Source organism: Brachionichthys hirsutus, chromosome 13 (assembly GCF_040956055.1).
Source record: "Brachionichthys hirsutus isolate HB-005 chromosome 13, CSIRO-AGI_Bhir_v1, whole genome shotgun sequence".
In the NCBI taxonomy this organism is placed as follows: Eukaryota; Metazoa; Chordata; class Actinopteri; order Lophiiformes; family Brachionichthyidae; genus Brachionichthys; species Brachionichthys hirsutus.
In genome coordinates this window covers 1,629,709-1,652,674 of record NC_090909.1, presented here as the reverse complement: position 1 = coordinate 1,652,674, position 22,966 = coordinate 1,629,709, and the positions used below count along the sequence as shown (strand labels likewise).

Below are 22,966 nucleotides of genomic sequence, written 5' to 3'. Positions count from 1 at the left end.
GAGAAGAATGTCACGCTTGTTAAATCAGAAAATGTAATTGTTTCTGCTTAACGAAGACGTTTCATTTGTGGACTAATGTCCCGTAACGAAGGGTGAAGCTTCAGGTACGTGAAGATGAAAGCATCCAAACAGGCATGAAGGGCGGGGAGGAAATGAGGCTAATGTGATTTGATTGATTAACTTCTCAACAGGCGACATCATTGGTTGAAAAGAGAGAAGCATCTTTCTTTATTTATACATTATCAGGATAATTATAACTCCGACTTAGAGTTAGTCACAAATATCCTGCTCCATTGAACCGGGCTCCCACCTGGGGGCAGCATCCGGGGAGCTCCACGGTGATCAATAAACCTGTAACCTGTCTGTTAATAACGAATGGGGGGGGGGGGGGTCTGTCCATTCAACAGCAGATGGCGGCTGTGGCTGATTAAGTCACCATTATTCTAGTTATTTGTTCCCTTGTGCACCAGATGTCTTATGACAACGGGGGGGGGGGGGGGGGGGGGGACGACATTTCTTCCCTCTGAACTTCCTGATTTTGGATTCAGCTTCAGGAATCTCTTTCCTTCGCACCATCAATAATAGAAAGCCTCATAAAAGCCACCGGCTGATATTCTCTGACTTCATATTTTGGCACCGTGACCTCAGCTCACCCTCCAGTCTTAATATTATAGCGCTTCTTATTATGAATGTTTCATTCTTTACCACCTCGGTTCTCACCTTTCTCTGTCTTCTTCTGCCCGGCTCCAACTCTCTGCTCTGATTACGCGAGATAATATATGCGAGCGATGGAGGGACGGGCGCCTGAGGGACGAGGAACACGAGTAGAAAGGAAGGAGGAAGATTGTGGAAATATAAAACCAAGCGAGTCAAAAAAAAAAACGAAAACAAGGAGGGAATTATTTGCTGGTATAAAATATCCAGCGGTTTCTGGAACAGATGCAGGGTCAGCACTTTTTGCAGAACTCTTTTTGCAGAGAGTGAGGTGTAACCGTGAACAGATCACACGAACGATTAATCATCAATCACCTGCTGTTGCTGCCATTTCCACGTTAATCCCTTCACGCATGCAATTCCCGCAGCGGAGTGCGGCGGGCGTTTTAAAGGCGAGTCCTCGGGGAGGATCCTTTCGCCCGGATACCCTTTCCCTTACGACAACAATCTACGCTGCACCTGGACCATCGAGGTGGATTCGGGAAACATCGTGAGGTAATGTGACCGAGGCGATTATCCCCGCTCTCCCGGTGCCTCTTCTAGATACGACTAAAGTCTGCAGCAGACTTCGGGAAATGCTTCTTTCCGTTTTGTGACCCGGACAGCCTTCGGTTCCTGTCGTTCGACACGGAGGCCAGCCACGACATGCTGAAGGTTTGGGACGGCCCGCCTGAGAATGAGATGTCGCTGTCGGAGCTCAGCGGGTCTCTGCTGCCCGACGGGATCCACTCGACGCTGAACACCGTCACCGTCCAGTTTGAGACCGACTTCTACATCAGCAAGTCCGGATTCGCAATCCAGTTCTCCAGTACGTGTCACGGGAAAACCCCGAATGCGGCGTTTCACTGTTTCACTGCATCCAGAGAGCTGTTTTTAAATATTCCTCCTCCCTCCAGGCTCGGTGGCGACGGCCTGCAGGGACCCGGGCGTCCCCATGAACGGCAGTCGCAGCGGAGACGGTCGCGAGCCGGGGGATTTGGTGTCCCTTCAGTGCGACCCGGGATACGAGCTCCAGGGGGACGACAAGATCACCTGCATACAAGTGGACAACCGATACTACTGGCAGCCCAGCCCGCCCGTCTGCATCGGTGAGACGCGCAGTATTTATAGACATGTATAACGGATGTACCACGCAGGATGTGGGGGAGATACACGGGTCTCCATTTTGTGGTTAGCCTCTAAGAGTGACCGGGGGGGGGTTATTATCCTCCATAGCAGGGCCATTTTCAGCTCAGCTCTGAGTGCCCCACAGAGTATTCCTTACTATGACTACGCACACATCACACAGACCAAATGAAAGATTAAAGCGTCTCTTCTTTCATATGAAAAAGGAAGTCTGTCCCTCCCATTTTGCATTCTGGAGTTATTGTACCGTTGAAGAGACGCAGATTTCAATGTCAGGGTTGGCAGTGACTGTTTGGGTTTCAAAAAAACGTCTTTAGACGTCAATGGCACTCAAAGAGTTAACATTCTCCCCTTGATGTAATGCGCTTCCTGTATCTTTCAAACTAAAAGCCCTCTGATGGGTTTATTTCTAACCACGGGCGCGTTATTTACGCTAATAAGATCTCTAATAACCTCAAACTCATCACAAATGATCCGGATGAATTAAGGACGCTGACGGCGAGGTCGTCTTCGCTTCCGTCTTCGCAGACAGTCTCCCGGACTTTGATTTGATTTCTCACGTCGCGCCGCACTCCTGAATTAAAACGATTTCTTCCTTCTTCCGAGCACGAGAAAATACTGAACATAAATTTATTTGCTCCCCCCCCCCCCCCCAATCATAGCTCCTTGTGGAGGAAACCTGACCGGTTCCAACGGGTTCATCCTGTCCCCGAACTATCCGCATCCTTACCCTCACTCCAAGGACTGTGATTGGCTGATTGCTGTTAATTCGGACTACATCCTGTCGCTGGCCTTCATCAGGTAACTTGCGTCTTTACGATACCATTTTCATTTTTAGCCTTCTCTTTTGGTGTCAGAGAGGAAGCCGGAGGAGTCGGGATTCATTCCCGGATGACGATCGGCGTGTCTCTGCAGCGCTTAAAACCCTTTCAGGCTGCGGAATAGAAAGCGCCAACTTAATATCTGATGATAAGGAACCTGTCGAGGTCCCTTTTGGTTTGCTCTGCAACATACCGTATTGATTTTCAAAGCCCTGAACACGTTTGACTTTTATCCAGTCGTCTGAAACGCTTTTAAAATCCGATAATCCGACATCAAACTCGGTAACGGCCCGTTTCTCTCTCTCTCTCTCCAGTTTCAATATCGAGCCGAACTACGACTTCTTGTACATCTACGACGGCCCGGATAGCAACAGCCCTCTGATTGGTAGCTTCCAGGACAGCAAACTCCCAGAGCGAATAGAGAGCAGTTCAAACGCCATGCATTTGGCGTTCCGGAGCGACGGGTCGGTTTCTTACGCCGGCTTCCACCTGGAGTACAAAGGTAACGTCTTCAAAGGAACCACGAGTTGGAATTAGTCTCTGAACGCTGAGAATACAGAAGCACATGTTTTGTTTCCTTAGAGATTTTTTAAAAAATTGCATTTTAATCTGGTATGAAATATAAAACCTCGACGATATAATTCTGATGACCTCAGCAAAAGCACCATCCCGAAACTCAACAGACGCCTTTCTCCGAATAAAAGACATTGTTTTAAGAAGTTCTCATGCATTCCAACCGGGGTTTTTCTTTTTTACCCTCAGTTATTGGAAAATTATTTTTGAAATCATCTCTCGACATAATTACCCCGGGGGCAGTTTTCTGCCTTATCCGTTTTCCATAAGAACATAATCTGGGGAGATACACTTTAAATTATTCACAATTAACATGCTAATGTCATCTCCTGAGATGACAGGATGCCTCCTGAATGCGCTGAGAAATATTTAATGTTCATATTCTCCAGAGTACTGCAGTACCTTGGAAACTGCTCGATACATTCTGAATTACCGGGGAACGGATTGTTAGAAGGGCGAGTCGGATTATCTCCCACAGAGGAATCAACCCCGGCTTCGTGTCGGACTGAAATAGGTCATAATTTGATGCAGGGTGATCGTTAATCCAGCCGGAGGGAAGCCAAAGTCATAATTTACAAAGTTCACGTAGCATTCAAATGCCAGGGGGACGAAGTTTACGTTCTTGCCCCCCGGTAAGTCAAACAGACGGTTCTCAAAGCCAAGGAAACGCCTGCCTCGTCTCATTACGGCGAGGAACTTGGTTATTTTTAATTTGACATGTTATTTATGGCCGCCCGTCGCTTTCTCTTTTCCTCATCCTCTCGTTCTCGTGCCGCTTCTTTTGTTCCTGCTTTCAGCCAAGCTGAGGGAATCCTGCTTCGACCCGGGAGTCGTTCTGAACGGCACCAGGTTGGGATCGGACTACAAGCTCGGTTCGACCGTAACCTTCTATTGTGAGGCCGGATACGTTTTACAGGTGCGGGGTGGACGGTTTGAATGCGTTGTCGGACGCCGGTCGACTCTTTGGCCTCGGCTCGACTTTCGCATCTTATTCTTTTATTAGGGCTACTCGACCCTGACATGCAGCATGGGAGACGACGGCAGGCCCGGGTGGAACCGAGCGTTGCCTAGTTGTCAAGGTAACGTGCACCGATAGCCGTGTCCCCCGCACGCACCTCTGTGCACCATAACGCACGTGTTTATTAACACGCACGCATGCGTGACCTGCAGCTCCCTGCGGAAGTCGTTCTACGGGATCGGAAGGCACCGTTTTATCGCCCAACTTCCCCAGGAACTATACATCCGGGCAGACTTGCATCTACTCCATATCTGTGCCGAGAGAGTTCGGTAAGTTCAAATCCCGCATGTGCCGTCGACACGCGCACACACACACACACACACCTTTTATTATTTATTCTTGAATGATTTCAAAGTGTAGGTGAAGAGACAGAAACGCTAGGAATGATCAGCGTGATCAGAATTTCCCTCGGCGTGTATTCTCTTGTTCTTTCACTCGGTGAAACAAAATGACATTAAAACGTCTTTGATTTTTAATGCGGGGGGGGGGGGGGGGGAGGAAAGCCCCCCTGGAGGAATCGTTTCTGGCTTTAACCACTAAAAAACTTGGGATCAAACGATGCTCTGGCCATTTCACCTGATTCCAGGTCAAGGTCTCGTCGTTAAACTTGCATGAAAAGACGGGGCTGGCTTTATCTCGCCGCGTTTGATCCGCGGTCCTCGGGTTATGCATAAATCATACCAGCGATATAAATATGTGAAGGTTGCAGAGGCATTTACACGACGCCGTGTTGGGAACCTCGGGACACTGAGCACATGTGGGTCTCCTGTCACACACATTTAGTGTGATTAAGAAGAACCGTGTTCACTCTTGACCTTGGAGATAAGGAGCGGCTTAGTTTCAGCTACATCAGACGTCTTCGTAATGAAACCGGAGTTTGCTCAGGGATCGTTTGATGTTGACGCTGGGTCCATCCCGGTATCATTCCATTCTCTGTGCTCAAACCCTGGGAATTGGTTTGACATTTTTCTCATCACTTGGGATAGTTTGTCAAGATCACAGTCCGCATCGGTCCACTTTACGGTTGGACTAATCTTTTAGGACAATGGACTCATCAGGCCAGAGCTGAGCTTTCACAAACGGTCGATGATTGGTGCGCCCCGCGGCACGATGAATAAGCGCCGGCGTTCCCCGAGGCTGTTGACGGCCGCCGTCTCATTGGATTAGCGCAGCAGCTTTTGGAGCGTCGGCTCCGTGTCGACGTTTTGACTGAGAGGTAGCAAACATTTGGTCGGCCTACATATTGCATTAGACGCCCTTCCCCGACTCCCAGCCGTACGGCGATGGTGCCGAAGCGCAACGCAGCGTCCGGCTTTTGGTTAGCGCGTCTGGGTTTTGTGATCTCACAGAAACTGAAGGTTTACAGTTTCATTTTCAAACTCTTTTTGATGATCAGCAAATCAGAAATTGCCCCCGCAGGACTGGTTATTTAATGTTTAATGGGGTCTGACGATTCAGAGCGATGGCTCCTTTGGTTTAAGTACCGTGTGTGTGTGGGGGGGGGGGGGACTCTTGGCCGGGCTTCTGCGGAGATGTCGTAGACGTTCGGCTCGTCGAGACGGTAGAGCGGTTGCATGAGGTTCGTCAAGAACTGTAGATCCGGTGGATCGATTTGAACTTCGGCTGAACGGCTCTGCCGGCCGTGCACGGTGCGTGCGCGGCTGCAGTGTGGAGGGAGTTCATCGCCAATTACCCGTCTGCGGATAAAGTTCCGTTTGCATCCCGGCGCCTTAAATCAATTGCAGCTGTGAACTCCACCTGCTCTGCGGGGGTCGATATCCGTCCGACGGGCGGACGCGTGTCCACACACATCGTCTCGCCGCAGGATAAAAAAAGCACAAGAGGTCGGATGCACCCGTCCGGCCAAGCCGTTTAGCTGTTGCCAGATGCTAAATGAGTGGCTAATAAACCCCGCCTCCGTTTCTTCAACACGAGACGAGGATTTACATGAAGGCGAACGGGATGTCAGAGCCGTGTTCCAGCAAAGTGAGGCTCGAGCTTCCAAAGAACTCCGCAGAGAGGGAACGGCCTCGTACGAAGCCACCGGCGACCTTCTCATCGCCGCGTGTCCTTGGCGATGTTCCGATTTAATCCTTTACACCGCAGCCTTCGGGGGCCGAAGAGAGACGGGGGGGGGGGGGATGCTGCATTTGTGTGTGCTGTTGGGAATGGAGGCTGAAATGGGCTTCGTTTATAATAAACTAGCTTGTGCTTGAGACACATTTTAATTTACACAGCGACACACACGCAAGTCTTCGATTGTCATGATGTGTCGACCAAGATCAAACCGATGAGATGCGAGGTCACGGCCCTGGAGGGGCTTTTTCTCCTAATGCTACCCCCCCCCCCCCCCCCCCCCCGCCGCCACCCTGGAGAACTGATGGTTTATCAGAGGTGTCTCCGGGTATTTAATGAAAGGCTCGGCGCTAATTCCTGGACAAACCACGGCGTTTATGACACGGGTTTGACAGCTCATCACCGCTTGTGATTACGCGGACAGAGAGATAAAGCAAGTCGGTCTCGGCGCATCATTTCCAATCCGCCGACACCCCCGATGCGACTGGCGAGGGGGGGGTGGCGGCTGATTGGACCAATGCGTGAGGACTATTAGCCGATGTTTTGACTGTTCATTGCACCAATATGTAATTTTGTGCCGGCGCTCCGTTTCAAATAGAGGTTGACACTCCGGCTTAATAAAATTGAAATTAGGTGTTGCGGGTTAATGCCATCATCGGAAGGTCAGGCGCAGACAGTGGCGTGGAATAGCGATGAGCCAGCGTTGCAGCGTGGTTAACTCGCCTCCCTCTTCTCCCCCTGCAGTGCTCTTTGGTCAGTTTGTGTTATTCCAGACGTCTCTGAACGACGTGGTGGAAGTCTACGACGGCCCCACCCAACAGAACACGCTGCTGTCTTCCCTCTCCGGGTCCCACTCTGGTGAGGACGGATGCTCGGCGTGTAGACGGATGCGGCGACGGATGACCCGAGCCACATTGTTCTTTCTGTCTCTCTCCAGGCGAGTCTCTCCCCCTGAGTTCAGGAAATCAGATCACCGTCAAGTTCACCACCGTCGGACCAGAGACCGCGAAGGGCTTTCACTTCGTCTACCAAGGTAACGGTTTAAATCCCGACGTCGTCGTCGTCGTGCTTGAAGGTTAAAGCAGAAGCAGCTGGACAAATCAAGGTCAAAGGTGAAATCGGGCCAACAACAACTGGATATTTACTTTTTCGCGTCTGTTGCTGCAGCCGTCCGAGGACCAGCTCGACCCAGTGCAGCTCCGTTCCCGAGCCGCGCTTCGGAAAGCGCCTGGGCAACGACTTCGCCGTGGGCTCGTTGGTGCAGTTCGAGTGCAACCCCGGGTACGTCCTCCACGGCTCCACCGCCATACGGTGCGAGAGCGTCCCCGGACAACCTGGCGCAATGGAACGACAGCCTGCCGACATGCATAGGTGAGGAGTCTCCGCTCTGGAGAGCTGATTGGAAGCGGTGGACGAACCGACCTCTACTTTCTCTGTGACCTTCAGACACGGGTTTAATCTCTGAATTTCTCTCCCTAATCCTCTCATTCAGTTCCCTGCGGGGGAGCGCTGACCTCTCGTCGAGGGACCATCCTGTCGCCAGGATATCCAGAGCCCTACGACAACAACCAAAATTGCGTGTGGAAGGTGTCCGTTCCGGAAGGGGCCGGAATACAGGTGGGGGGGGGGGCTGACCCACGCATTATTTGCTTAAAAGCTGAGCAGGCAGGATGTCAAAGAAGATAAGATGTCATTAGAGGGATGAATGGATGGACGGGGGGAGGGGGGGGGATCTCATGGGGACAGATAACGCCAGATTGCGTGGAAGCCAAAGCGTAGAATGGAGTCCGTTAAAACAACCACAAAGCACGTACATTAAACATTACTAGAAATAACAGCTCATTAAATATTCGTTCAGATTGAGATTTACTGAAATCACACACCAGTTATCATTTAAACGTGTACCTAATAAACGTTCTGCGTCTCTTTCTCCAGATTCAAGTTGTGAGTTTGCGACCGAGCACAACTGGGACTCCTTGGATTTTTACGACGGCGCCGACAACCACGCCCCGAGACTGGGCAGCTACTCCGGTAAACGGGGCTACGCCGGCTGCGCGGACTCAATTCGTGGTGATATTTTGAGTAAACGAGATGCGAACCGGGCGACTCCCCCGCTCAGAGCGTTTAACCGGCGTCATTCTGAATCACGGAGCAGGAAGTGAGGAAAACGCGCTTGTGTATCTGAAATTACTGATACTCTCTTCAGGTAAAAAACTGTTCAAAACTTCTTCTAATTAAGTCCCCTCGCAAAAGGCATCGGTTGGCCCGATTCACTGATCATTTAGAGTATATATATGTATATTTATATATAGAGAGAGTATGCATAGCTTTCATTGGCACAGAAGCCACAGAACGGAAAGATTGGCCTGAATGGTAACTATTCAGGTTTTCCACCCACTTCGCTGAGAAAACACAACTTCTATAAGTGGTTCGTTCGTATCAGGAAACGCTGAGCGCTGCTGCATTGTAGTGGGATAATATTCCTTTGCATTAAAGGGCATCCTCTATGCTGCTGGGACAGAACAGCTCTGTTGCAAAGCACCATTTTTCACGTTCTACTTCTCCGTGCCGCACTAAGTAGGTCAAGCCAGAATTGTTAAAGTGGAATAAAGCAGATGTCTCATATAAAAGTAATTCCGCTCTCCCTCCTTGGAGAACGTGTCACAAACAAACAAACAAAAAAGTGAGGGTTTGGGAGCCTTTTGCTGTTTCCTTTGCTGTCAGATAACGGAGACGACCCCCCCCCCCTCTCCCCCTTCCAGGCACCACCATCCCCCCGCTCCTGAATAGCACATCCAACAACCTCTTTCTAAGCTTCAGCTCTGACATCAGCGTCTCAGCTGCTGGTTTCCACCTGGAATATACAGGTAACATGCAGCTCCGGATGCATGCATGCGGCGAATGCTTGAGGTCTAAGTTTGACATTCCCCGTCCAGCTATCGGCCTGGAGTCGTGTCCGGAGCCTCTCATCCCGAGCTATGGGATACGACACGGAGACAGATTCATGGTCGGGGACGTGGTGCAGTTCTCGTGTGAACAAGGATACTCTCTTCAGGTAAAAACTAAATCCTCCCCGCACGGGCTCGGGTCAACGTCCTCGAGGACGGTTGGTCCAGCACAGAGCGTAGACGCAGCCGTTTAATGCGAACCGACTGCCAGATATGTATGTAAAATCCTCCAAGGCCGCCGCGTCTCTGATCTGCTGCCGTTCACCGTCTTTATTCCCCGGCTGCACAAAGCCAGAGCGATTTAAGCTGAATCAGAAGGAACCGCTGCTCTCGGGTGGGTTTCCCTGCTGTTGTTAAACACACGACCGCTGTGAATAATGTATGCGGTGGTCTGGGGGGGGGGGGGCGAGGGGGACGAGTGTACAGCAGGACTTCAGCTGCTTTTTGCAAAGCTCGAATCCTGTCGTTGAGTCAAATTACTCAAAGCTTCTCTCGGGCCATTTCCAAACGGTTAAATGTGAATGGTTTGTGTCTGATCTCACATTTTCTAGGGCAACGCCCACATCACGTGCATGCCTGGGCCGGTGAGGAGATGGAACTACCCCGTGCCTCTGTGTCTGGGTAGGCGTCCTCCTATGCTATATATATATATATAGTCACACATGCATGCATAAAGATCCAGCTGCACTCTGTGCAGTAGAAATGACGCAAGCGGTCGCCATCGCTTTGCGCGACTCGCCGGGAATTAAGCCGATGACTTATTCAAGACGGGATCCATCAAAGACGTAGAATATTAATGTTGGATTCGGTGTGAACAACTTTCCTGATGAACAACTGTCTCTCTCTCTGTGCGTTGGTGTGTTTGCAGCCCAATGCGGTGGCTCTATGACAGACGTAAGCGGCGTGATCCTAAGTCCTGGTTACCCCGGCAACTACCCGAGCGGATTGGACTGCACGTGGACAGTCAACTTGCCCGTCGGCTTCGGTAACGAACGCCGTCAGCTTTGAACCCCGTGTGGTTTGTTTTAACGATCGCTCCTTTCATCCGTGGGCGTCGCCGGCGTCTGCAAACCGATGACTGTGAACGTCACCGGCCGTGTATCTGCCACCAGGAATCCATCTGCAGTTTGTGAACTTCTCCACCGAAGCGATCCACGATTACCTGGAGATCCGCAGCGGGACCCTGGAGACGGGCGCCGTCATCGACCGCTTCAGCGGGCCGCTCCTCCCCAAGCCGCTGTTCAGCACCACGCACCAAACCAGCTTCTTCTTCCACAGCGACTACTCTCAGAACAAACCGGGCTTCCACATGACGTACCAAGGTGAACGGGTTTCTCCAGCGTCCTCGTGTCCTTGGTTCGGGAAACACCGGGAGCCATCCCACCGGGGTTTCAATGAAAACTGTTTTTCCCCAACTTAGTTTTCAACCATCTGTCTTTTCTCAGCAGCAGATGATGATGATAATAAAAATTTAAAAAAAATCTTTCTTGACATTAGCGCTTGCCAAAAGAAATTATAGCGTACATGCAAGCGCTTCATTTTGTGGATCAATTTCTGCGATGGGATGAGTTTTATTCCTCTTCCGTCTGAGATTGACAAGGTTGTAAGACGTCCTTTATTTATTATGACAAGTCTTGCAGATAGCCTCGTTTCCTTCAGCTAATTCCCTTCATGTGCGAATCGCAGCAGCCGGTGAAGAATACCTTTTAATTCCCGACAGGAGCGCCGCCAGAGCCGTTTCAGCCGGGATCACTATTGCTGCTAATATTTGTCTTTCCTTCCGTCACGCCGAACTCTTAACTTTGGCTGCGGCGACTAAAATGTTTGACTGTCGCATTTAATCTGAAAGAATTTTGCAAACATTCAAACAAGTTCGGGCTCCAGCGGCGCACGATGGACCTCGTCAAAAACTCGTAATCTTAATCCCTATCCGGGTAATATCATCCGACGTTACAGAGATTATTCTTCACTTGAAGCAGCCCACTCCATCAGGAAACCACAAAAAGCATGCGTCCATTTTGCTGCTGCTTTTCCGCTTTGCGCGAGTCTATCCTAGCTCTATTATGGGCGAGAGGCGGGGGGTACACCCCGGACGCGTCACCGCGAGTATTTATTGATTTGCATCCTGTCGATCGGGAACTATTTGATGGTGGTATTCCGGTGGTGCAACATAAACTCCGAGGTGTTTTTTTGAAGATCTTCCCTGAATGAAACTGCCAGAGATCAGTCAGAGAACCCAATGGAGAGACTTCATACGGCAGTAAAACGGGACGTGTGATCTGATTCAGTGTCCTGATTATTAAAAGGAAGCCACAGCTTAATAACGTCTTGATGCAATAACGCGTGACGCTGAATTCCCAGGAGGGAGGTGGGCGTATAGAAACATAAAAGTCTTTGCTTTATTACGCAATATTTTTGAAACACCGACTTGACTACTTGGTTTCTCGCAGCCTATCAGCTCCAGAGTTGCCCGGATCCTCGGCCTTTCCGAAACGGCATCGTGATCGGCACGGATTTCAGCGTTGGGATGACGGTGTCGTTCGAATGTCTGCCCGGGTATTCCCTCATCGGAGACGCATCCCTCACTTGCTTGCATGGAATCAGCAGGAACTGGAATCACCCGCTGCCGAGATGCGAAGGTAATGTACAGCTAATCATCGGAGCATTAAAACTCTCCTGAAGAATTCCTCCGCTGCAGAAACCCAATAAGAACCCGCCGACGGTTCATGAACGGGACTGGAAGAGCGTCCTCCGAGGACACGTCCTCCTCCAGCCAGCCGGAAAACGACTCAAGATTCCCCGGCGGTGATGATATTAATGCTAATGACGTAAAATAATGTTGATTCTCTGTCCCACAGCTCTCTGCGGTGGCAACATCACGTCGTTAAATGGGACCATTTACTCCCCCGGTCACCCTGAGGAATACCCAAACTTCCAGGACTGTGTGTGGAGCGTCAGAGTTCCTCCCGGACACGGGATCTACATCAACTTCACTGTACTGAGCACCGAGCCCATTTACGACTACATTACGGTCTGGTAGGCGTCGTTCTGTCTGGAGCGTGCTCACACAAGGTGTCATCTTTAATGAGGGTTACTATGACGACAACCATCTCTCCCTGAATATAAAGACAAACACCTTGTCACATTTAACCCATCGCCCCCTGCCTTTAAGCCTCTTCCTCTTCCCTTTACATCCTCATTGGCTACAGCAGACGCTCTGTCAGCCCAGGTGTTTAAATGATGACGCACCTTTGGTTACAAGGTGGCAGCAGTCCCATAAAGAGACCGCTCAATTTATTTCCAGGGGTGTCCTTATGTCCGTCCCCCCCCTTCTTTATGGCCAAAGTCTGCCATCTATAAAAGACGACTGCGAGCTGCATCAGCACTTTGGAACCATTACCAGAGAGAGAGGAAGAGCCGGACAAGGAAGACACACCCAAAATAAAACAGCAAACGAAGATCATTTTCTTTCTGTTGCTGATCAAAAAGCAGCCTTACAGCTGAATATCTGCCAACATCTGGATAATCGATTATTTTCGGCTTCACATCTGCATTTCATTCGCAGCTAATTCAAAGCGCAGCAGCTCATTTTCTTTAGCAGAGAGATTTAGCTGCAAATTAGCAACGTGCCATTCCCACAGTAAACACCGGAACGCCGCTGATCCGGCCTCCACCCACCCGCAGCAGGTTTCCGACCCCGCTCATCAGTCGCACGTGTTTCTAAACTGCTGAACTCGCTCAAAGCCAAGAGGGCAGTCGTACGAAAAGACATTAAAAACCCACATTCTCCATTACAAAGACACAGAACTTGGTCTCCTGCTGAGAGGCCGGTGTCAGAAGCAAAGGTGCGATGTTCACAGCGGGCTCCCAAGTCCAGAGCCGGCGGCCCGGCGGTCCGGTCCGTCAGTCTGATAATTGGGCTCATGCTGGGAGGCCGGCCAGTGGAATGATCATATACGGTGCGACGCACGCTCCTCTGGGTCACACCCCCCCCACGCTGTCGGCTTACACTCAGAACCCGTAAATGTGGGCAATAATTAGTGGTGAAGAGAAGAGAACGATTCCTCACGCGCTCCGGCAGGGAGGATGGGCCTCATCCAAAAACACTTAGCAGCGGGAAATCATCATTTCATTTAACTTCCTAATGACACTTCTGATAATGGCCCGGTATAGGTTGGGCCTGGTCTGACAGCTGGGGGGGGGGGTCTGGCATTAGAGATAAAATATGTTCACAACAGAGAGCCCGACCCGCCGGGTGACGGATCGCTTCACGCACGCCTTCTCTGGGAATTCTGTAACTTCCCGTGAATGTCAGCGTGAACGGAACCAAATGAAAGTCAAGATTAACATTTTGATATTCTTGCGATCCGACGGCTCAATCAAACGCTCACAAACTTCCCAACACGAGGATAAAGCGAGTCGGGTCTGTGTTGGGAGAGATAACGGATCAGGCTTCATCTATTTACGCGCATTCCTCTCCTGGTTTCTCCGTAGGGACGGCCCGGACCAATCCTCTCCTCAGATCGGCCAGTTTAGCGGGAACACGGCTCTGGAATCCGTCTACTCGACCTCCAACATCATCCTCATCAAATTCCATTCGGACTTCTCTGGAGCCGGTTTCTTCGTCTTGAGCTACCACGGTAAGACGGAGGCGGAGCTGGGATGGGATGGCTCCTCCCCTTTATGCTCAGCATCACGTAGCATCTCGGTCTCCCGATTTATTCCAGATTTATTTTCTTCTCGTCATTGTTTACCTTCCTCTTGCTAATTTTATTTGCTCTCGAGAGCAGCTACTAAATTAAGAGAAAGTACTTTATAGATTTAAGGATTAACCGCACAAGATAAACAAGAAAAAAAACACGTTTTATGATTTTCTAATTACATTTAAATTAGTTTGTTTTCAGCCGGTGCTGCAAAAATTCAATGCGTTGAAGATTTAGAGAGGAAAGAAAGGAACCGTTTGTTCAATAAAAGCAGTAAAACTCCAAAGCAACGGGGAAGAAACGGCACCATAATGTTGGTTTACGTGCGAATAAACCTTCTTTAGCGGTGGAAACGTCGCCGTGTTTCACCGCCGTGTTCCTTCCACCGGCCCGTTGCGGCGAGATTTGTCACGACTCTCCACGCCGTTTAGTTTCTGCTTTCGTTTTGATCTTTTTACTTTGGTCCTTCAGCGTTTTCAGCGATGTCTTTGTATTCCACCGCTGCTTTAACGTGGAATCTGAGCGTCTCTGCCAAACATTGAGGGACTAGATTTGAAGAATTCCGATCACAGCAACGGCGTGCATCCTGTCCCGGTAAATAACGTGATATATTTAGGAGCGGCGCAGGCCGTAATCTCTGAGTTTATACTAACGAGCTTTTGCAGCGCTGCAGCTCCAGATTGCCCCACGCGTCACCGGAGCCGGACTTTCTACACTTAATGGCTGAATAAAGCAGAAAAATGCTCTTTATAGTCTCCTCATCAGAAACAGGAGAAGTTTCTGGAAAACAAAGTTTCAACACAACACGCCCACACACTTCTATAGGTCCTCGTTTAAACGCGTTTAATCTCCTCCGTCCATCCGTCTGCTGCTTCTCCTGTTTGTGGGGCGTGGGAGGTGCCGGAGCCTGTCCCAGTTTTCTATGGGGGGAGGACACCCCGAATGCGTCGCCATATTCACGCTGACACACTACGGACAATTTAGAGTAATCAATTGTCCTAAAAAACATGTTTTGGGAGGAAACAGGAAAACCCACACAGAGAGAACACACAAACTCCACACCTTTCAGTCTCCATCAACCCGGGAAACATTTGTCAACCACTCTTACATAATGTCCCTCTCTTCATCCTCTCTGCTGCCCCCCCCCCTAGCCTACCAATTAAGGGTCTGCCAGCCTCCTCCAGAGGTGCCCAAAGCCGTCATGCTGATGGAGGACGGCGAGCTGGAGATCGGTGAGTCGTCCGTCCGGGACGAGTCTTGATGGAGGAGGCAAACTTGAGATAGATTCTGAAAGGTAGACTAATGGCCGATCTTTGTGGGCCACCATTTGTCTCCAGGTGACATCATCCGGTACAGATGCCACCCTGGATTCTCATTGGTCGGCAGCGAGATCTTGACATGTCGCCTCGGAGAAAGACTACAAATGGATGCAGCACCGCCAACATGCCAGGGTGTGTGTGTGCATATATGCATATATATATATTTATATTCATTTACTGAATTATTTCCCGCCCTTCTTTTCGCCTGCAGTCCAATGTCCGGCCCACGACGTGCGGTACGACTCGTCGGGCGTCATCCTGAGCCCCGGTTGGCCAGAGAGCTACCCCAACCTCCAAATGTGTTCGTGGAGTGTTACGATAGAGAAAGGATACAACGTCACCATCACCTTCGAAAGTTTCCACACCGAGAGAGAGTTCGATGTGCTGGAGATCTTTGACGGTAAAAAAGGAAGAAAAAAACATTCAAAGACGCCAACGCGCGTCCCAGAATAAAAAATCCTTTCATCCCGATCCCCTCTCAGGTCCGACGGCCAACAGTCCCACCCTGGCGACGCTGAGCGGCGACCTTCCCACGCCCTTCAACCTCACCACCTCGGGTCACCAGTTCCTGGTCCGCTGGTCGTCGGACCACGGCACGAACAAGAGAGGCTTCAAAATTCGCTATGTTGGTGAGTACCAAAGTATGTATCCCAACTTTACTTTACTATTACTCTATATCTTCATACTGCATGGGATTACGGAGAGAATAAACTGAGGCAGACAGAAAAGGGAAACTAAATCAAAAGTTGCTCAAAGCGGCTGCAAAATTCGACAAAATGTTTTGATTTTGAAAGGAGGAAAAATAAATGTACGAATCTTTAACTGCTTGAAAGCCATTTCTTCACCTTCACTTCTGTCCGTCTCCTAATGCTCAGTTTATACTTTCATGCTGTTTGGTAACGACCTTTTTACATTTATACAATGGTCATCATTCAAGGGCGTGTCAAGGTCAGGAGGGCTGCGAACTCAAAATGCTGCGTTCTCTATAGATGCTAAATAAACGAGTCATCCTCATCAACGCTCAGTTCCACGATCACTAAAAGGTATCCGACAACAACTCTCGTTTTATGCTGCCGACGCCAGGAGCGCCGCAGGCGGCGCCTCCTGCAGGGGTTTTAATGAGCTGCCCGGCTCGTCTACCTGCTGGTACCAGCGCTATCTTTTCCCACCTTGAACTTTCAGTGCTTTTAGAAATAGCTGCGACTCTTATTAGAAATCCCAGACAGACTCTCGACACAAAGGAAAGTTCTTAATTCTTAACTGCTGCCTTGCCTTGTTGCCACTATGCAGATGACACCGGGCCAGGGGTGAATAAAACAGGCTCATCAGTGATGTGTATATTTTAAGCCAGCTAAGAACTTATTCTTGGGCCGTTGTCTAATTTGGAGCGTTTACATCCCGGGCAACCTGCCCAATTAAACGTGGCGCTGGTTCCGGAGCGGCGGCTTTTACATGCTGTAACTGAGCAACACAACGGAACCGTTCCTGGATGCTGCGAATACACCGACATCATTACACGCAGGTCCATAACGACGGGCACACAGAGAGGCGGTATGAGGCAACAGCACGCCACCGGTGTACACGCAGCAGCCCGACTGTAGTTCAGTTCATCGACTTCTGAATCCAAAAAGGACGAAGCCTCATTATTTAGTTTGTTTGGCAGTCATGCCGTTTGTCCCGGAGTCTACTCGCCTTTTAAGACAAGCAGGGGGGCATAATTAGCCTAATCAGCAAAAAAACAGTGTTTTGAGTTGCTGCACTGGGAGCGAGAACGCACTTTTAAATCTCATTAACACTCTGCTGTAGCCAGAGCTGAAACCAGTCCAGATCCAGTACAGATCCAGTACAGATCCAGTCCAGATCCAGTACAGGCCCGATGCGTTTCCAGTTCGTTTCAGCCGAGCCTCCTGCTTCGTTTGAATGAAGCAATGATCGCTAACGAAAGCTTTGATGTCACTGACACGGAAGCCCTGAATGAAGCGCGTTAACTCTGTATCTGCATGCAGTGAAATTCTGTGATCTTTCATCACGCATATGTAACGCTGCCTTATGATGGTGAAACGAATGCAGCTATGACATCACCAGCCTTTCTGTGACATCATTTCATTGTCTTTTTTTTTTTTTTTTAAATCGTCTTCCCGCCGCTCCAGCGCTGTACTGCTCGACGCCCGACTCCCCTCCCCACGGCTCCATCTCCTCTCAGACCGGCGGCCACGTCAACAGCGTCGTCCGCTGGGCGTGCGACCGCGGATATCGCCTCGTCGGGAACGCCACCGGAACCTGTCGCCGCACGCCGCTCGGCTACCACGCCTGGGACTCCCCCGTTCCGGCGTGTCAAGGTTTGCACATTTGTGCGTTTTTGGCTCGTCACCGAGACCTACGTGAAAATCATTTTGTGGGCGGGTTCATCCGTGGTTGAATCGTCTCCTACATTGTACAGCCAATCTTTTTCCTCCCAAACTTCCTTTTGGCGACTAGAAATGGGCAAACCTGCTGTTCTCTAATCCCGCAAATCCAACACCCACGGGAATCACCGCGTCGACGCAAAGTCAAATGAAGGATGTAGAGCAGATTGTCAACAGTGTGTAATTACACGGCGCGACGCTCTACAAACCCGTCTTACTCAAACCTCTGTGGACGGTAGAGACGGACGTAATTGTGTCGGAATGGATTGGAAGCGGAGATCAAGCGTCGCTTGACTCTATATTTTTAGTTTGATAGCTTGTTTACGCTGGCGGCTTCCGCTCCTCGGAAACATCCCGCAGTGAAGGGCGCATCAAACAAGTCTACCCGACAGGTGTAATTGTGCATCAGGGCTTCTGTGCGTCTCTCTGAGTGATGTCTTCTTAACCAGTGTGTACCTGTCCTCCCTCAGCTGTGTCCTGCGGGACGCCCAAGGCGCCTATAAACGGCGGCGTCTTAACAGCCGACTACTCCGTCGGAACCCGAGTTTCCTATTTCTGCAATGACGGGTTCAGACTGTCCAGTAAAGAGCCGACGTCCGCCATCTGTCTGCCCGACGGAACGTGGAGCAACCACAACAAGATACCGCGATGTTCTGGTCGGTAGCGCCGAGGAGGAAGTGGAATTACTAGATCGTTGTGTTTCCTGAACGAATTGGAGCGAAGTTGACCACTAAATTGTGATTTTTGCCACTCGTGCTCAGAGCCAGCTCTTAAAATCAAATGTTTAAACTGCACGGGGGGAAATTACCCTTTTGACTGGAGGGGAGCTTTGAATATTACATGATCAAGCAATTAAAAAAAGAAAAACTGGATAAAGAATTATTATTTTTTAATTAAGTCATTATTATACATCTGTGATACTTTATCAGGCTTTATCGGATGGCTGATTAATACCCTACACGTTGTAGATTAATTTTGCGACGCTCTCTCTGCTCTCGGCGTCTTCGTAGTCGTGGTGTGTCCCAGCATCGGGTCGTTTTCCTTGGAGCACGGCCGCTGGAGGATTGTCAACGGCTCGCACTACGAGTACCGGACTCGCATCGTGTTCACCTGCGATCCGGGATACTACAGGCTAGGCCCCGCCCACATTCAGTGCTTACCCAATGGCATGTGGAGCTGGAAAAATGAGCGACCGCACTGCCAAGGTGAGTAAAGCTGAGCTGCGATGCTAACATTCCTATTTTAGCCTCGAGGAGAAAAAACTAAAACGTGAGCACCAAATGTGTGTGATTTGCAACACGCTAGGAATAGTAGCATCCCTCCCTGGAACCAACGAGCACCACCAGCTACTCAAATTAACTAAATTGGTGCACAACTGCTTTTCAATTACTCGCGTCTGGCGCTGTGTTTCAGTTATATCCTGCGGCGAGCTCCCGTCGGCGCCCAACGGGAAGAAGATTGGTACTCAGACGACCTTCGGCGCTACGGCCATCTTTACCTGCGACGCCAGCTTCATGCTGGCGGGGTCAGCCGTCAGAGAGTGTTTGTCATCGGGGCTTTGGAGCGGAACGGAAACGCGATGTTTAGGTACGTGGTGGGACAGAGCATCGAGTTTGAAGGTCATTCTAATGAGGACGGCCAAGAAAGGAAGCTACGATAACGGCTGCAGCAGCTGCTCCCTTCCGTCGGCGGCTAGCGGCGGCCGCGCGTTCGGTTTCAGCGTTTCACGTAAGCCGGAAACAAACAGCTGCTTTCTTCTGTCGGCGCGCCAGATAGAGAGGCAGCAGATGTTACGACACAGTCCTGTCACTTCTCCACAAATCCAAAGTAGGAACGCCGCTTCCCAGAATACTTCACAGGCTGGGGGGTGGGGGGGTGGGGGGGTGGGGGGGGGGTTCAAAGAGACTTAACCTAAACTGATGAGGAGGCTTCATTCTGTCAGGAGTCGGATAAATTGAGCTCGACACGGTGCCACAAACATTTTCAGAAAAAATAATCATTTAAAAGCTTCTTTTTTTTTTGCTGTCTCCTGTCGCCACAATAAAAGCATACAACCAGTAAGTTTTTAAAAAATGCACGCACGACACTTTTGATTTCCCAGATAACACCCAAAGAAAGTCATCTCATGATCATTTAAATATTCCACCGTGTCGTTAAACACCTCAAAGTCGTGGCGACCTTTTCTCATCCCTCTCCGTCTCACTTCGTGAGGGAGAAAGCAGGTTTTGTTTTTTTTTAAAGTTACTTTTAAGAACAAAATCAATATTCAATCAAACTCTCAGAGAGAAATTACACATTTCCTCCTTTTACTTGGGCTCCTTAAAACATTTGTGCATCAGCGGCGTGAATCAATCCCACCTCCGGGAATCAATCTGACGAGGAAGCAAAGGCTCGCGAATTCCGATCGGTCGTCTGCGGCGGCAGGCGAAGTCGATTCTTCTTCAGCGCAGAGCGAAAGGTGGAGTTTAAATTCAGATGCTTTTTACGATGGATACAGATTCCCTCGGGGGGGGGTGGGGGGGGAGGGATCCTGATTCTGTGAAGTTCTTGTTGTGCTCCCACTTTTAAAGTTTAACGGTTGCTTGTAAGAAGTTTACGTCGTCCTTAGCAACGAACCACCTCCCTGTGGGCCTGATTAAAACATTAAAAATGTCTCCAGGAACGACATCCAATGGGAACGATGAACTGTAAGGATGCTCGAGATCTCAAAGACACGCCAATCAAAATCAATCAAATCCACCAATCAGCTCATCCATGTTTTATCGATGGTTTCGGCGTTGCCAAGGCAAGACTTGGAATGTCAGGGAAACACGGTTTTACGGGCTTCTTTCTTTCTTTCAGCCGGTCACTGTGGAATCCCGGAAGGCATCGTGAACGGCCAGGTGATCGGGGAGAACTTCGGATACCGGGACACGGTGGTGTATCAGTGCCTGCCTGGCTTCCGACTTATCGGCTCGTCCGTTCGGATTTGTCTCCAAGACAACCAGTGGTCCGGACAGCTGCCCGTCTGCATATGTAAGAACGGCGCGCGCTCGCCCAAACTCTATATGAACAAGAAATGTGGGCAGAACACTCGAGAACTGAAATGTTAACAAAATGTAATCACGGTGGATCTGAAGGCAGGGCCTGCTGATCGCCGGACGCCCGCGGCGTACGACATCCATCATTCACGACGTAATTGGACGAACAAAGAGATTAAAAAGTCCTTCGTCAAGGTTTCCACCAGGGGACTGGCAAATTTCATTGAAGGGAGGAAAGTCCAAATTAAACAAAAGGGACGTAAAACCATTTAGTATTCTGGGGTTCATTTCACACGCAGCGGTTCTGCAAGCAGCAACTAAAGAGACGATGATGATCAGTGCCAGATATATAGACGATTGACGATTGACTAGCCGAACTATTTAGTGACCAGGGTTGTAGCTCTGCGGTGCCGGTGCGTCGTCATGTCCGGTGTGTGGGGGGGGGGGGGGGGGGAGTTCACTTCCTCCATGAAATGGCTTCTTGCCTCGACCTCTTGGTGATCGGGATAACGCGCGTCTCCACCCGTCTCCGTGGCGTTCGTTGTTTTTTATTGGAGTTATTCATGCAAGAGTTATTGAGGGAAATCATTTTGCAGCCAAATTATACTGTAATTATGGAAATGAGAGGCTCTTGTTTTGAGGCGCAAACAAAATGATGAGGATGCGTGCACTAGTGCACGTTTGTGCGCGTTTGTGCGCATTTGTGCACGCGTATCGCTGCAGGGCGTGTGTGTGTGTGTGTGTGTGTGCGCGTGTGTGTGTGATTCTACGACTTCCACCGTCTTCCTCACAGCCATCAGCTGCGGCCACCCAGGAAGCCCCATATACGGTCGCACAGTAGGAAGCGGCTTCAACCTGAACGACGTGGTCAGCTTCGTTTGCAACCGGGGTTATGAAATGGAGGGGCCGGCACGCGCTCAGTGTCAGGCCAACCGGCAGTGGAGCCACCCGCCCCCAACGTGTAAAGGTGGGGAGAAGAGTTAAGTGTATTCACCCCTAAGCTTATTTATGCATAACCTTCAACAACCACCTCACAGCCGATCTTTATTTGTCCCAGCAAACCTTTCCATTTCCATCTCATCTCAGTTCTACCTCGAAATGTGCTCGATTTGCACGTCTCTGGCGTCGCCAGCGTTCACGACAAAGTTTTTAAATTCAAGTGTTTCCATATCCAACAACATTTTGAGGTAGATTTATTACCCTGCATGCCTCGGACCCCTCCTGGCTCCAACGCGCCAGAATGGAAATGCCTCGTTTTTAAGTGGAATATTAAACCCAAAACATAATTGCTTCCGCGGCGACGACGACGGTAGCGTCGCTTGCGTGCGTTTATACAAGCGACCGGCGCTCTGCCCAGTAAACGGACCGAGTGCCAGCGAATCGTGTAAAATAAAAATAAATAAAAAAGAAGCCATCATGGTGAACGAGTGCTGGATCCAGGAGAAACAAATACACCTCCGTCCCCCTTTTGAACATCAATCCTGCTCAGGGTGTGGCCGGTATTATTCCACGGAGTGACCCCTAGTGGAACCGTGGGGACAGCGCAACCCTCTCTGGTTCATGCCAAATAACACATGCTGTTTTATATCTCCTTGTGCGTGTCCGTCTTTGTGTCTCTCTGTGTATAGTGGTCAACTGCTCCGATCCAGGTATTCCTGCCAATTCCATCCGACAGAGTAAGATAGAACACGGAAACTTTACCTTTGGCACCGTGGTTTTCTACGACTGCAACCCGGGGTATTACCTGTTTGGATCGCCAGTGCTGACCTGTCAGCCTACCGGCCAATGGGACAAGCTCCTGCCGGAATGCATCGGTTAGTTTTCTTTGAAGATTAGCTTGTGTGTTTATTTTTGTTGATGACATTTCCCGCTCGAGAGTCTTCCTCAAATTCCAACTTGACACATAATCAAGTGTTGAGCTTGGTGATTACACTGAGCTAGCTTAGCATCAGAACGTTTAACGTATCGAACCCATCACCTTTATTTCTCAGCTTCTCCTCACTTCTTAATGCAAGTTCTGGCTCCTCTTCAATCGTCCTCTGGCGCGCTTTCCTTTTCTATAAAATAAAATAAAAAGCCTGTGTAATGGAGCAGATTCCATCTCCCGGAAGGAGAACTGCAGGTTCCGACCTTCCACTCCTTTAAATATTCCTTCTTGTTCTCGACTGCTTTCTTTGACCTTCTTCTACTGTGCCGAGTCTAAACAAACAGTCTTCCCTTCTTCTCACCCTCTCTCTCTCTCTC

The 22,966-nt window shown here is 49.9% G+C and overlaps 1 protein-coding gene across 1 annotated transcript in view; it reads left to right on the top strand.

Annotated features, from left to right (window-relative positions):
- Positions 1 to 22,966, top strand: part of LOC137903138 (CUB and sushi domain-containing protein 3-like) — a 180,189-nt gene that overhangs the window by 146,884 nt on the left and 10,339 nt on the right. The window contains 34 exon segments of the mRNA XM_068747273.1: positions 1,083 to 1,209; positions 1,320 to 1,522; positions 1,611 to 1,802; positions 2,502 to 2,640; positions 2,975 to 3,162; positions 4,031 to 4,149; positions 4,237 to 4,312; positions 4,404 to 4,520; positions 7,072 to 7,185; positions 7,265 to 7,359; positions 7,493 to 7,651; positions 7,653 to 7,698; positions 7,820 to 7,944; positions 8,263 to 8,272; positions 8,275 to 8,358; positions 9,090 to 9,194; positions 9,264 to 9,382; positions 9,827 to 9,896; positions 10,144 to 10,260; positions 10,388 to 10,597; positions 11,726 to 11,914; positions 12,134 to 12,311; positions 13,770 to 13,915; positions 15,130 to 15,210; positions 15,316 to 15,429; positions 15,509 to 15,697; positions 15,780 to 15,938; positions 17,448 to 17,636; positions 18,173 to 18,358; positions 18,713 to 18,907; positions 19,116 to 19,289; positions 20,544 to 20,717; positions 21,516 to 21,701; positions 22,351 to 22,536. Of these exon segments, the coding sequence (XP_068603374.1) occupies positions 1,083 to 1,209; positions 1,320 to 1,522; positions 1,611 to 1,802; positions 2,502 to 2,640; positions 2,975 to 3,162; positions 4,031 to 4,149; positions 4,237 to 4,312; positions 4,404 to 4,520; positions 7,072 to 7,185; positions 7,265 to 7,359; positions 7,493 to 7,651; positions 7,653 to 7,698; positions 7,820 to 7,944; positions 8,263 to 8,272; positions 8,275 to 8,358; positions 9,090 to 9,194; positions 9,264 to 9,382; positions 9,827 to 9,896; positions 10,144 to 10,260; positions 10,388 to 10,597; positions 11,726 to 11,914; positions 12,134 to 12,311; positions 13,770 to 13,915; positions 15,130 to 15,210; positions 15,316 to 15,429; positions 15,509 to 15,697; positions 15,780 to 15,938; positions 17,448 to 17,636; positions 18,173 to 18,358; positions 18,713 to 18,907; positions 19,116 to 19,289; positions 20,544 to 20,717; positions 21,516 to 21,701; positions 22,351 to 22,536 (4,761 nt within the window).